Source organism: Podarcis bocagei, assembly GCF_964188305.1.
Source record: "Podarcis bocagei genome assembly, chromosome: 6".
Taxonomy (NCBI): domain Eukaryota; kingdom Metazoa; phylum Chordata; class Lepidosauria; order Squamata; family Lacertidae; genus Podarcis; species Podarcis bocagei.
The window spans coordinates 56,844,427-56,858,173 of record NC_138130.1 but is presented as its reverse complement, the minus strand read 5'-3'; the positions used below and the strand labels follow the sequence as shown (position 1 = coordinate 56,858,173).

General features: G+C 45.5%; 1 protein-coding gene across 1 annotated transcript in view; it reads right to left on the bottom strand.

Moving 5' to 3' along the window:
* ADAMTS5 (ADAM metallopeptidase with thrombospondin type 1 motif 5) overlaps positions 1 to 4,379 on the bottom strand; it is a 47,034-nt gene extending 42,655 nt beyond the window's left edge. The window contains exon 1 of the mRNA XM_081199624.1: positions 2,597 to 4,379. Within this exon, the coding sequence (XP_081055750.1) occupies positions 2,597 to 3,685 (1,089 nt within the window). The 5' untranslated portion in view covers positions 3,686 to 4,379. The remainder of the gene's footprint in view (positions 1 to 2,596) is intronic.
* Between the last annotated feature and the right edge of the window lie 9,368 nt (positions 4,380 to 13,747).

Here is a 13,747-nt window from a genome sequence, read left to right as displayed (position 1 = left end):
GTATTGAGAAAAATGCAAGTTGTCAAGCTCTGGTCTCTCCAAAGCAATTTTCTCAAATCAGGTGGGCCATCAAACGACTTGCTTATACAAGCTGCAGAATCAGATTGAGGGAAGCTAGTCTCAAAGGAGCCTAGAAAAGCATGTCAGATTTTGTTTGTGTTGATAAAAATCTGGGTTGAACTCAGGAGACTCCTGAGTTCATGGTTGAAAACAAATGGCTTTGGACATCAACAGAGAGAACATACAGCACAAGTGCAGCACGACAGGAACACCATAATATTTCAAGTATTTGGAGGAATAAATAAACATACGAGGGCTTTTTCTGTCTCTCTCCTTACTCCTTCACTGGAGTAACTCATTCCACAAACTATCCCAAGCCTCTCTTTTTCCTGGCACTCTTGTGATGTAGCGGAGGAAGGGAACTCTAATGGAAAGTTATGTGTTTTTCTGAATTAAAGAAGGAAAAGCGGAAGAACATGCTGAAGGGGACATTCATGTTGAAAAGTTCTGCTGCATAAACAGTGTCACATGTTCCTCTGGAACCACTCCCCTTAGCTAGTTCAGCCAATGCTGCTGGATTATCACTCAGCACTCATCCAGAAAGCTGTATGGAGAACCCTTGCCAGTTCAGAATTCTAGCAGATTAGGAGACCAATTTCCACGCTGTGGATAATGAGGCATTAGAGCCCCGCCCCTCGCCTACCTTGGTGCACCACTTTTCTGCAGCTATGTTTACATGTGGTTTGAATTTACGTTCCCCTCTCTTGAGCCACACATGTTGCGCCTCTCCGGTTTTATTGCTACTTTCTTTTCATGCTGGAAATGCCATGTTAAATTACCAGCAACTAAGCAAGGAAGTTGTGAGCTCCCTGAGGCCACCTCACACATTTTCCTTTCCCTCTAATCTCAACAGAGTCAGACTGGGATTTGAGCCAGAGGTGTTCATAGTTCTTCTTCTCATCTGGTAGATACACTGAAAGATTGGCAAGCCTACCAGTGCCTTATCTTATTACTTAAATGGGTTCATTTCCACCACCACCCAACAGAAAATTTAGGTGAGCTTCAGCACTGGGTATAAGTTTGGCTAGAAATGTGTTGCGTCATCTTAATAGAGGGATATTCATTGCTGTTCAGGAGCAACATCAGTAGAAAAATAACTTACTTTTATTTATTTTTTAAAATCCTAACAGCTTGCTCTCCTATAATAAGAATCTCCTAATGGTTATTCTATGCAAATTATGGACACATGACAGCCTTATGAGAAAGTTAACAGGTTGTAGGTGGAATGAGGACATGAATCTTGGAAGAGCTTGTTGAAAGATGAGCAATGCACATACTTTCTCTCTGCACTACCAGGTGTCAGGGATGTCTTTGGCACAGAAGAGCCAGAAGGCAAGTTTCTGCTCACTGGGCAGGATTTAAAGATCATAATTGCTGTGCAAGATCATAGCTCAGTGGTTAAAGCACAGGCTTTGCATGCAAATGGTCCCAGGTTCAATTCCCAGCACCTCCTCATTGGACTGGAAAGCGAACCCTGTATGAAACCCTGAAGCTGCCAGTTAGTGTAGACAGTACTGAACTAGATGGACCAATGGCCTGATAATTTCCAAAAACCTCTGGTTGGCAACTGTGTTTACAAACACCTGTTTAAGATCCTGATTTTGCTACAACATGAATTGCATCAGTTCTTCACCATCAGCATACAGAGCTCCAACGGTTCTACTTCCAATCTGTGAACCAGTGGGAGAAACATCTCATGGTTAGTGCAATGAGTGCAGGAGGATGCTGCATCTCAAATGGACACATGACCCAATTGCTTGTTATTTTGTTTGGAAACAAGGGCACTTCCACACAACAGTTCATTGTGGACCCAGCACTGCTCATGCATGCAACTTTTGCACATGTGATATTCTCATTCAATTGCCAACCTATCCTCCCCCTTCCACACTGAATCCAGAGTGACTATTCCCAATGATTTTTTTTTTTAAAAAAAGACAAGCAAAACTTTAGTTTTCTGCAGGAACAGTAAGCCTTCAATAAATGGGAAAATAACAGGGGACATCTTTTGATGAGCACATCACATGAATGCTGTGCAGAACTTGGGCACAGGAGCAACACCAAGTCGACAATAAGCTGCTGTGTGGAAGCACCCTGGGCTTCCCTATCCATATGTCTATCTATCTATCTATCTATCTATCATCTATCATCTCCCCTTTCACTCAGGCTCCCTAGCAGATGCTTGGAATTATTACTGGAACCTCAAGTATCTACTAAACCTGATGCGACACCACCTTAGCATTAGTGATATTGAACCCAATGGCAAACAGGTGTTTTCAGTAGCACTTTGGATTCTTAAGACAGCATCTACGAAACCTTTGGACATTTACAACCAGAGATGAATTTAAGAAGAAAGAAAAAGACAGCAGCAATACAATCACATACATTCATAAAGCCCAAGAGAGGACCTCTTAGGTCATCAAGTCCAACACACCTGCAGTGAAGCAGAAGAATGAAGCTGAGGGTGATGAACCCAGCTCCGCAAGGCTGGCGGAGGCCTGAGCGGGATCCCTCAGCCACGGCCTCCTCCCAAACCTACCTCACGGGTGAAGAGGATGGCAGCGTCGTAATGTTCCTCGTGCTGGTCGTCCAGTTGGTTGTGCTGGTGCTGCCACTTGCAGAAGTTCTTGAGGGTGGTGGCCGCATTCTTGTTCACCTCCAAGCCCTTCTCCTTGTCCCCCAGCACCACCACCTTCACCACCGCCAGGCGGATGTGGTTCTCAATACTGGCGTGTCCATAGAGGCGGGAAGCAATGGTGGCCAAGGTCAACAGGTAGTGATGGAGACCCTTGCCGTACTTCTTGGCCATGGAGTCGTCGGCCACCAGCAGAAGCTCCACCTGCCTGGCCCGCGAGATGGAGCGCCGTTTTCTGTTTCGGAGGCCGGCTGGCGGGGAGAAGTTTCCCGACAGCGCCGCCCTGGTGGTGAAATCCGTCTCCTCCTGCCGCAGGCCCAGCTTCTTCTGGTCCAGAAAGGGCACCTTGGGCGAGCCGCGCGTCTCGCAGCTGGGCCGAGAAGGCACCGTTTGGAAGCTGAAGTGCTCCTTGGAGAAGAGGTGCGCCACCCGCGCGGACTCCCCGTCGTAGATGCGCTCCCGGGCGGGCTCCTCCTCCTCCTCGGCCCCTTCCCCGCCGTCGTCTGCCAGACGCAGCGGCTTCACGGTGTAGCGGGCGTGCTTGACAGCGAAGTAGCCGTCCAAGCCGCCGCAAAGGTCGAAGACGGCCAAGGACTGCGCGCTGCCGTCCACGGTTCCGCGGTAGTAGCAGCGCCCCTTGCCCTGGAGCAGCTGCTCCGCGGAGCCCAGCAGCGCGTCCTTCTCCAGGTCCAACAGGAAGCGCTGCCCGCCGGCGTACAGGACGTAGCCCACCTTGCCGCCCCCCGAGTACGTCTGGTCCACGCGCTCCACGAGACCGCTGGACCCGCGTGGCTGCTGCTGCTGCTCCGGGACGAAGAAGGGGGGCGCAGCGCCCGGCGGCGGCGGCGCTGCTGCTGCTTTGGAGAGCTGCACAGCTTTATCATAGGCAGGTGCTGAAGTTGCCGGGGAAACTCCGGCGGCCGAGGCAGCCGCTTGCAAGCTTGCAAGCAGCAGCAGCGCCGGCAGCGGAGGGCAAGGCAACTTCAGCAGCATGGTGGGCTCCGCAGCAGCAGCAGACGGATAATCGATTGCCGGGTCGGCGATCCGGGCGGGAGATCGGGCAGATCGGGGCGCGAACGGGACAGGCTGGTGGAAAACAAAAGGCTGGAGAAGTCTTCGCCGGACGAGTCAAGAGCGCATCGGTGGGAGGGAGACGCGGCTCTCGCAGCAGCCAGGAGGCATCGGAGAAGTTGGGACTTGGCGCCTCGCTCTCTCTCGCTCGCTCTCTCGGCCACCGAGTCATCCGACGGGAGCGAGGTCGGCTCTGGCTCAGCTCCGAGGGTCTCGCCGGCTTCCTCCGTCCCCTTGTTTTTTGGGTTGATGAGTTGGTTTGGAGAGGCGGACGGCAGAAAGAGTGAGTGAGTGAATGTGTGTGTGAGAGAGAGAGGTAGGAGAAAACAAGCCCTCCCTTGCCGGCCAGGGGGTGGGAGAAAGGTCCCAGATTCTCAAGGTTCCCCCTCCTCCCTCTCCGAGTTTAATGGGTGTTTGGTGGCGGCGGCGGCGTTATCCCCAGTCCGCCGATGTGAACAAGAGGAGAAGAGCGAGAGCTGTGAAGATGAGAGGAGGTGGAACAATGAATTTATAGTGGAATGCCATCCTGCAATGGCAATTTCAACAATTCGTCATTGCAGGCTGCCTCTTAAAGGGAGAGCTTCGCAGCCTCCACTCCCACACTTCCTTCTCGTTTAATCAGACACCGGAGCGCGCGGGGGGGGGGGCGGAGAGGGGGAGAGGACCGCTGAAAAGGGGAGGGGGGAGGAAGAAAGAAGGACGGGGCGGGGGAGGTTCGCGGAGGTGAGAAAGCGAGCGAGGCAACGGAGCAGGGAGGGGACGTTTGTTCAAGCGGGGCGGAGGAGGAAACCCACCCGATCGCCTCTCGGAATCCTTTAAAGCCACAGCGTCGCCTGGTAAAAGGTTGAGATTTCTTCACCAGCCCTGTTTACTTGCTACAACCTTTCGCTTTCTTCCCCCGGTGTCCTGCCAGGTTGGCCCCTGATCCTGTTATGGCACTTAGGTCTTTATTGGGCGGGTGATGAGACAACTTTATAGGGACAGGAAAAGGCTGGATCTTCCTGAAACTTTTTCTTTCTTTCTTTCTTCTGCCGCCGTCTCGGCAGATGCCCGGTAGGGAAGAAGACAACAACACACGTGCGGCACTTTCCTGGCGTGCTGCAAGCAGGGCGAGGAGGGAATGGTTAGCGCACCAGAGGCAGGAGCCGCTGCGACGGCACCAAGGAAGGCTGAGGGGGCGCTGCTCTGTCCTGCAGCTCCTGCCCAGGGCAGCAGCTGCCACTTCTCTGCAAACAGGAGAAAAAGCCGAGCCCTTTCCCCTTCCTTTTATCTTTATCGCTTGGATTCTCACGGCAAGCCTGCCTGTCATTATCCCAAGCCAACTGTCACTTAGTCTCCAAGGCCTGTAATTTCCTCCCACGCCCAAGAGAAGGGCAGAAAAGGTTAGGAAGAGTTAACTCTTACCACAGTCTTGGGAAGGAAAACGCCTTCCCACCTTCTGCCCAGCCTAACCCATGTCCCCCTGCCCTGGTGACCCAACAGACGGGCACATAGTCTCAGCTGACTGCCAATTTCATTATTCCACCCAGATTGGCTCTCTGCAGCCCCAAAGGAAGAAGCCAAGATAGAACTGCCTCTTTACAGAAGCGGATGTGACAAGTGAAAAGGGAACCAGGCCATCATTCCTGCTAATCTGGTCAAATGAGGTACCAAAGTGGACAAGTTTCACAGGAGTAAACAAGGAGTCCTATTCGTGGTTGTGTATGTGTGTGTTTGCTGTGCTTGTTGGAGCTCTGCAGCTTCAGAGGCTATGTAAATAATGGGACTCTATCACCTATGTAGAAAATAATTCTGTCTGGGAAAGATAATGACCTTATTTTTATTCACAGAATCATAGAATTGCAAAGGACCACAAGGATAATCTAGTTCAACCACCTCCAATGCAGGAATCTTTTTGCCCAATGTGGGGCAACCCTGATATTAAGTGTCGTGAGCTCTATCACCAAACCGTATACAAAGTATGCAGTATTGTGGCCTCTATCAACCAAACCGTATACAAAGTATACAGTATTGTGGCCTCTATCAACCAAACCGTATACAAAGTATGCAGTATTGTGGCCTCTATCAACCAAACCGTATACAAAGTGCCATATTTTTCGCTCTATAACACGCACCAGACCATAACACGCATGTAGTTTTTAGAGGAGGAAAACAAGAAAAAAAATATTCTAAATGAAATAGTGGATATATGATTTTTGTGGTTCATGCTGTGGCCACAGACATGTGATCTGACAGTGAGTTTGGAGTAGCCCAATGCAAAAATCCTGAGGATCCATGTGGATCCATGCTTTGTAACCACGGAGGAGGGAAGGAAGGGGAACTATGGATCCTCTGCTCACGACTGCAGCAGATCCCCCCCCCCGCCACCCGCAGGCATTCGCTCCATAACACGCACAGACATTTCCCCTTACTTTCTAGGAGGAAAAAAATGAGTGTTATGGTGCAAAAAATACGGTATACAGTATTGTGGCCTGTGAAACATAAATGTGACAATGTCTTGGCTAAGATAATCAGTGTTTCAATTCTATTTTACTTTTAGAAAGGACCAACTAGAAAGAACTCTAACCCCAACTCTTTGCACTTCTTCAAAGTCCCTTACATTTGACTCCTAACAAATAAATGTATGGTTCATGACTGGCATTCTGAATTAGCAGTCCCAACCTCAAGTCACTTAAAAAAAAGGAAAAGGGTACCTTGGCCTGTTGACAGTGAAGCTCTGCATATGCGTGTCTACTCATAAGTAAGTCCTCCGGTTGAGTTCAGTAAGGCCATAAGGGCTTAATCTCAGGCAAAGTGTGCATTGGATTGCAGCCTAAGGCTACTATGCCACTATCCCATCACAGACCACACTGGGCTACAAGCAGGGAGCTTGTCGAAAGGTGCAAACAGAACAAATAGCTCCACATGATTGCAGCAAAGAAACCAAGCTCCAGTGTACAGACTCTGAATAGTCCTGATGGACCTGGGCTGTGATCATAGGACAGGCAGTTGGGAACATTACACTTGGCCTTCTCTATTATTCTGGAATCTCTAGTGCAACAAGAAAGGATTCAGCATTTCCCCTGTATTCATTTTGGATTGTCCATATATATATAAGTTTCCTAGCTGAAGAGGAGCTCATGGCTTAGTTCAGACATAGTATCAAACCCTGTCTTGGAGTCATGCAAATGAGTGTGGGTTGAGGCTTAAGCTTCATGCTCCTGACTCCCACTCCCTCCTATCCTCCCATGCTGTGATCACTTCCCTACCTTCCTGCTTCCTGCCGTCTATATCTGAACTGCCAAGCTGTAGTTTATGCTTTCCCTGCAAGCCCTGGTTTGCAGTACAAACTATAGTACACCCAACTGGGCTGTAACAGCAAACCATAGACTTCTTTAGACACACAAGAGCAAACTGTGGGAGGCAGGTGTGTGCCTCCACCCCCTACACTTCCCAGTCTCCAGCTAAATGTGCTTGGAAGCTCCCTTCAAAATATTGCAATAAACAGAAAGATAGGAGCACACTTGGAATGCTTGAGTGAATCCAAGCCCTTACATCCTTGTTATTGTTGCATGTTTAAACACCTGAAGTGGGTCATGGTTCATCAGGAAGGGAATCAGTAGTTTCCTGGCAAGATTTTATTGTAGCTGTATGATTCTAGAAGTCTTTTTTTTTAACAAAGAAAAGACAAAGGATTAAGCCTGATTGCTTGATTTTTAGCTTGCCAGAGTGGTTCCCAGCAATTAAAACCCAATGTAAATTACCATTAAAAATGCTGCTCCAGAAGGGGAGGAGGTCGTAGCTGGGTCTGAACTCAGAACTGATAGATTCTAACCTTAACAGAAATTCTTTGGCAAGACCCATACATGATTATATAGATTTATGTTCAGAACAACACTAAGGAGGCTACCTCAGTTACATGCAGTGGTCATAACAAAGATCCTTTTATTGAGAGATTAGGAGGCTTCAAGAGGCCAAACACTTTGTAGCAAATATGGCATTTACTATCATGACCGACCCCACAGAAACTTTGTAGCAAGACCTGTACATAATTATATAGATCGCTGTTCAAAACAACAGTATTTCAGCACTATGGAGACTACCTCAGTAATATGCCTTGTCATAAAGAATAGCTTTTGGTGGAGAGATTTGTCAAGGCCCACTATAATACATCATTATATAATAGTTTCTTTTCAGTGTTTGTCCTTCTTGCCCTCTTTATTCTTAACAGCATTCCCTTGTTAACATTTCTCAGGTTACCACACCACCAAATCCTTGTCAGATAGTTCTGACCTGGAAATCACAGGACTGACCTTTCCCAGCTCAAAGGTACAAAGCCCCAAATCCTTGAATAGCTTGAGATTGCATGAGTTACATTTTTTAAAAAAAACCAAGTGGGGCCTTGGTTGGAACTACATGTACTTTTGACAGCTGAAGGGTATAAGTTACTCTTTGTTATTAGATCACCACACTGGTTAGAATCAGCACTGGGACAGTAACATGGGAACCAATATAGATATTTTTTTTCTTTTGTTTAGATTCTTGCAAAACAGGCCTTATTCTACTTAACATGAATAAAAACTTTTTTTATTGTATTCTGCTCTAACCAAGCAGCCTAGGTTTTGCAAAGCTGTCACTGCCATAAGATGCAGGAGAGCTGACAATGTGCTTTGCTATGTTATATCAGTCTCGGTCTTTTCAGAAGTTGCATTGTCTTATGTGATAGTTTGACTAGGACACCACAATGAAGAAATGTGACCAGAACAAAAGGAATTGTTGAACCAATCAAGCAAACTCAGAAAACGTGCCTTACATACCAGCCTGTCTTACAGATCAGCTGTAAAACAGCGTTAATAACTAGAAGGTAAAAGGACCCCTGGACGGTTAGGTCCAGTCAAAGGCGACTAGAGGTTGCAGTGATCATCTCGCTTTCAGGCCAAGGGAGCCAGTGTTTGTCCATAGATAGCTTTCCGGGTCATGACTAAACCGCTTCTGGTGCAACGGAACACTGTGACAGAAACCAGAGTGCACAGAAACGCCATTTACCTTCCCGCCACAGCAGTACCTATTTATCTACTTGTGCTGGTGTGCTTTCAAACTGCTAGGTTGGCAGGTGCTGGGACAGGCCAACAGGAGCTCATCCCATCACAGGGATTCAAATGGCCAACCTTCTGAACAGCAAGCCCCAGAGACTCAGTGGTTTAGACCACAGCACCACCACACTAGAATGCTACAGTGATCTGCAGAACAATTTTAATTCTGTCCTGGGGGAGAGACAGAGGTACTGCCATATCTGAAGCCCTGCTGACCCCTGTCAATCAAGGCAGATGGGCCAGCCTAGACTCCATTGACCCTTGGCCAGGCATGCTCTGCCCTGCACCTGAAGCACCACATTTGAGGGGCATGTGCTCTCTGCTGCCGACAGGAATACCACCAGCGATAGCTCCAGAACAGCTCACACCTTCAGCAGACACAGCAGGGGCTTCTACAGCCGACTCCCCCCCCCCCCACCACATCCAAGCACACACATACCACAGCATGGCTGAGGAAAGTTTCCAAAATATAGTTTTCCCATCTAAAAATATTCATTTATAGTTAATGCAGTGAATTGCTTTTGCTTCATGTTAAAGAGGATTTTCCTTTTGCCCTGCATTGAGCACTGCAGCTTTAAGAAGCAAAGTTTTGCTTTTCTTTGTGATATCTTCCTGAAGGAGAGCAGCGTGGGAAGTAAAGGAAACGCCTTTGGCTTAGCCGTTGTGTTTTTGTAAGTGGTGTGAGTGTGTGTGTGTGTGTGTGTGTGTGTGTAAAACGTATGTCTAACGGTTTCAGCAGGCTGAAAACCTACATGAGCATCATATGTCCTCTTAAGGCAAGTAGCTGTATGTGGGTCAGTGCGGAAGCTGGGTCATAAAAAAGGCAATTGGTTTTACTGGTGTGTTTCATGGACAGGAAGAGCCTGTCCATGAAATTGTGGGTATAAAGGGGAAAAAAAGATGGTTGAAAATCCAAGCACTATAACGTGTTTCTGCTTTGCTTCAGAAATCAGCAGCAATGGGAAATACTGACATTTTATGGCACAAATATCCCCAGTATAATAGTTTAATTGATATGCCTTCAAAAGAAGATAGTTTTTTAAAAAAATCCACATGCCTGTGTGTGTGTGTGTGTGTGTGTGTGTGTATGTGTGTGTGTGTGTAGAGTGCATGAAGTCTTGTGTATTCTATAAAGGCCTTACATCACACCATTTTCTAGGTTTAATGCAACTGCTGAACTCACATAAATCACAGTGAAAAATAAATGGGTAATTTTTGACCACTGAACCTAATATGAAACGTGTTTAAAACACATGTTGGGTGGAGACATCTGACTACAGGAAGTATCGGATGCTTTTGGACCCTTACCCTTTCTTCCCAAAACCACAGCAAGAATATCAAGGGAAGGGTAAAATGTTAACTGTTTCCTTTTAAAAAATACGAAACTTCTTGTAAAAATATGTTCTAAAACAAGATATCTATAGATATATCTCTATATAGAGATATAGATAATGTAGTTTCCAGCTGTTGCTTCACAAAAATGCAGAGGTCAAAAACTTTAGAAGACTTTGCTCTGGGAGAAGCAAACGTTTCCTTAATCTCTCTCCTGCCATTTAAGGGCCACCTCTGCAATGGTTAATGTATCTGTAGCAAGGCAGGACAAATGTAACTAGGCCCAAGTGCAGTTCAAATAGTAGCCCTTGAGGCTACTATTCCTTGAAAAGGGCATTCAAAACTCAGAACGGCCAAGAACTTTTTTTGTGTTGCTTTCAAGAGTGTCATCACAGCAAGGGTTAAGCCTTAACCCTTAAAAGTGGAATGACTGCTGGTGCTGACTGAGCACGTTTATGTGCAAATGGGTGTGAAGTGGGATTGTGCCTGTGACCACATCTCCTCTATGTGCATTCAGCATAACTTCCAGACACAGCCTACATGAATATATGAAGTTGCCCTGCACCAAAGCAGGCCATTGGTCCTTCTTGCTCAGCATTTTCTAGAGCTGAGCAAAAATTTATCGCAATACATTTTCCTGTGAACATTTCTGGAGATTTTTCTTCTCCCTTCACTCTTAGCCTTTCTGTTCCACATAGCCTGTTGACTCCAGTCTTCTACTTCTCCCACAGTACCATTTTCCTGATCTTTTCTCTTTTCTCCATCCACTTTTCTCTCTTAACATCTTTTCTCTCTTTGTAGGAAGCCTTTCCCTCTACCACCATTTTCTATCCTCTCTATGAGGTATAATTTGGAGCTCATTTCAGAGCATGTGAAAGAAACACAAAGATAATGGCAATGCCCATATGAAGCTTCTGAGATATCCTGAAATAGACCACCAACGATCTAGCCCAGTATTTGTCACCTCGGAATGGCATGGACTCAGGTGGAGGCATTTTCCAGCCCCTCTTGAGATCCATTTAATTCAAGATGTCAGAGGTTAAACAGGATATTCTGCATGCAAAGTATATTTATGAGCTATCCATCTCCCAATGACAATAATATCAGTTGTCATGGTTCCTCCAATTCACCCTACACAAATATACAATACCTTTTGTGAAAAACAGAGTCTACTGCAATTTCTCTTCACTCTCCCTGTCTCTTGATAGTAGTTTCATCTACTAGATATGGGGGATACTGTTCCAATAGATCAGAATAGAAGGTTCCCTGATAATTGTGCTTCGAACTTTTGAAGGGTACAAGTGTCAGACATGGCTTTCAAATAGTAGAGTTCTACATCCATATAACCTCACAGCTGTAATATTCATTTTGGAAAGCAACCCCATCCAAGGCAAGCAGCCTAATGATTATACATTATTACAGCAGCTGGCCACTGAGCAAAGTTTGCTTTATCCTTAATATTTGCCTAAAATAATAGTATAAAAAGAAGGGATATTCAATCTTTTATTATTATTTTAAGCCTGCCAAGAAATTTTAACCTGGGGGAACAAAACATGGATGCTTCCATCCTGCGGTGACGTTTTCAATACATCCTTTATAGGAGTCTCCAGACTGATATAACTTGAGATTCTCACTAGCTTCCCTTAGGATCAGGTGTTGCACTGTGCATAATATTCCATTCTGTGTCTCCATATGAATGGCTGGAACAGAGGAAACCTTGTGTATTCATGCACCTCTTCCAGTTCATTTCCTCTATTGTCCTGAGCAGTTCATTTTCTCATCTAACCTGAAAGCCCTGTCTTAAAAAGAGAGAGAGGGAGAGAGAAATTGTATCCTTCTGCCCCTGATAAATTATCATTGAAAAGTAACATAAGACAATAGCAGCACTTACTCTCAAAGGACATTACTGTGTAAGACATTTAAGATGGACTAAGGAACCTTAAATTGTTTTGCAGTTTCCTGCAGGAAGATAGCAATTCTGTTCAGTTACAGCCAGTAAATAATAAATGGTGAACCAAGCACTTTCTAGCACACAAAGATCTATTTCACTGGCCTGCATTGGCGAAACGTCTATATTGCACTGTGTAAGAATGGGGAAGGTACTCAACAAAGTCGTACTCATAGGTGACCTACTGAAATTAACAAACATGACTAAGTTAGGTCCATTAACTTCTCTGTGTAAAACTTATTTGAATACTACTCAATATATTTCCAAGCAGCACAGTCTTGAGGTTAGATCCAAAGGTTGTTTCCTCAAACTAGTCAGTCAAGCATTGTTTTATGAATAAGGGAGAAACAATTGGGGTATAATATTTCTCTACTAAAAGGCCATATTTTCATGTAATGCTAATTGTGCCAGTTCTGAAGAAATGAATGACAGCAGGTTATTTGCAAATAGATTGCAGGCATAATTGGCATCAGCAACAGAAAGGCAGCTAGTTCATACTCAGCATATTATGGAAGGTCTTACAGCTTTCGACATGCAATGTGAACTCCTATTTCTGAGTCAGTTTTGCTGTGCTAACAGCGCTGCTTGGGAGTAAGTATTGGCATTACATGTGCAAACCTTTAAGCATGTGCTTTACTGAAAATTATTCAGTGGTAATCCATTCCCACCCAGCTAATCTCCTCTACCCACTACACTGTTCCCTCTTCTGTCCACCCACCCAGTTCCAACATTTGTTCCATGCTCCATTCAGCTCCCCCATCCTCCTTACATTAATATTTCATACTCCATGTGATCGCCTCTCCTCTGCTGTCCAGACACAACCTCTAGATTTGGTACATTCCATCTGGACTTATTCCCTAGACATGGCAGTGGTACAATTAATAAGTTGATGGGTGGACGAAATATATGCTTTGCCAAGCCTAGGTTACAACCATGCTATACTGTGCCCAGTGGTGCTGATCTGGCCCCATAGTGGGCCACAGTCAGCTGTGAAAAGGGCCCCATCTGCAGTATACATTTTTTTAATTGGGTTTTATAAACAAGAACAATGCTATACAAATACATTTAAAGCAGTAACACAACAATTCAAACAATCATGGCTTCTCCCAAAGAATCCTGGGGAGTGTGGTTGGTTGTTTTTTAACGGTGCTAAGAATTGTTAGGAGACCCCTACCCCACTCACAGAGCGACAACTCTTAGAGTGCTTTTACAATCTCTGACCAAGTCCTCTTCCCAGGCCAGTTGTTTTGAGAATCCCATTATATACAAATGTTGAACAACTAACCAGTTTTAATCATTGGAGTACTTTTCCTATATTAATCAATATAAGTGAAAGTGCAAAACTAGGGAGGACTTTATATTTTACCATTATTGTGTATTATGCCTTGATATACCAAAGCAGTTTGGGGCTTTTCCCTTGCAAAATATGTTAAAATGCAGAATTCAATTTTCAAAGGATCAATATGTAAGCATTCTGTTTTTCAGGAATGGATAAGAACTTACAAGCAAATGTTCTCCTCTAATTGGACACACTCCAGCAAAGCTCCCTAATATAACATGTTTATGTTATTTGCAGTAAAACCCACATTTTTGTGCATTTGTATATGCATTTTTTGTACATGCTACTTGATT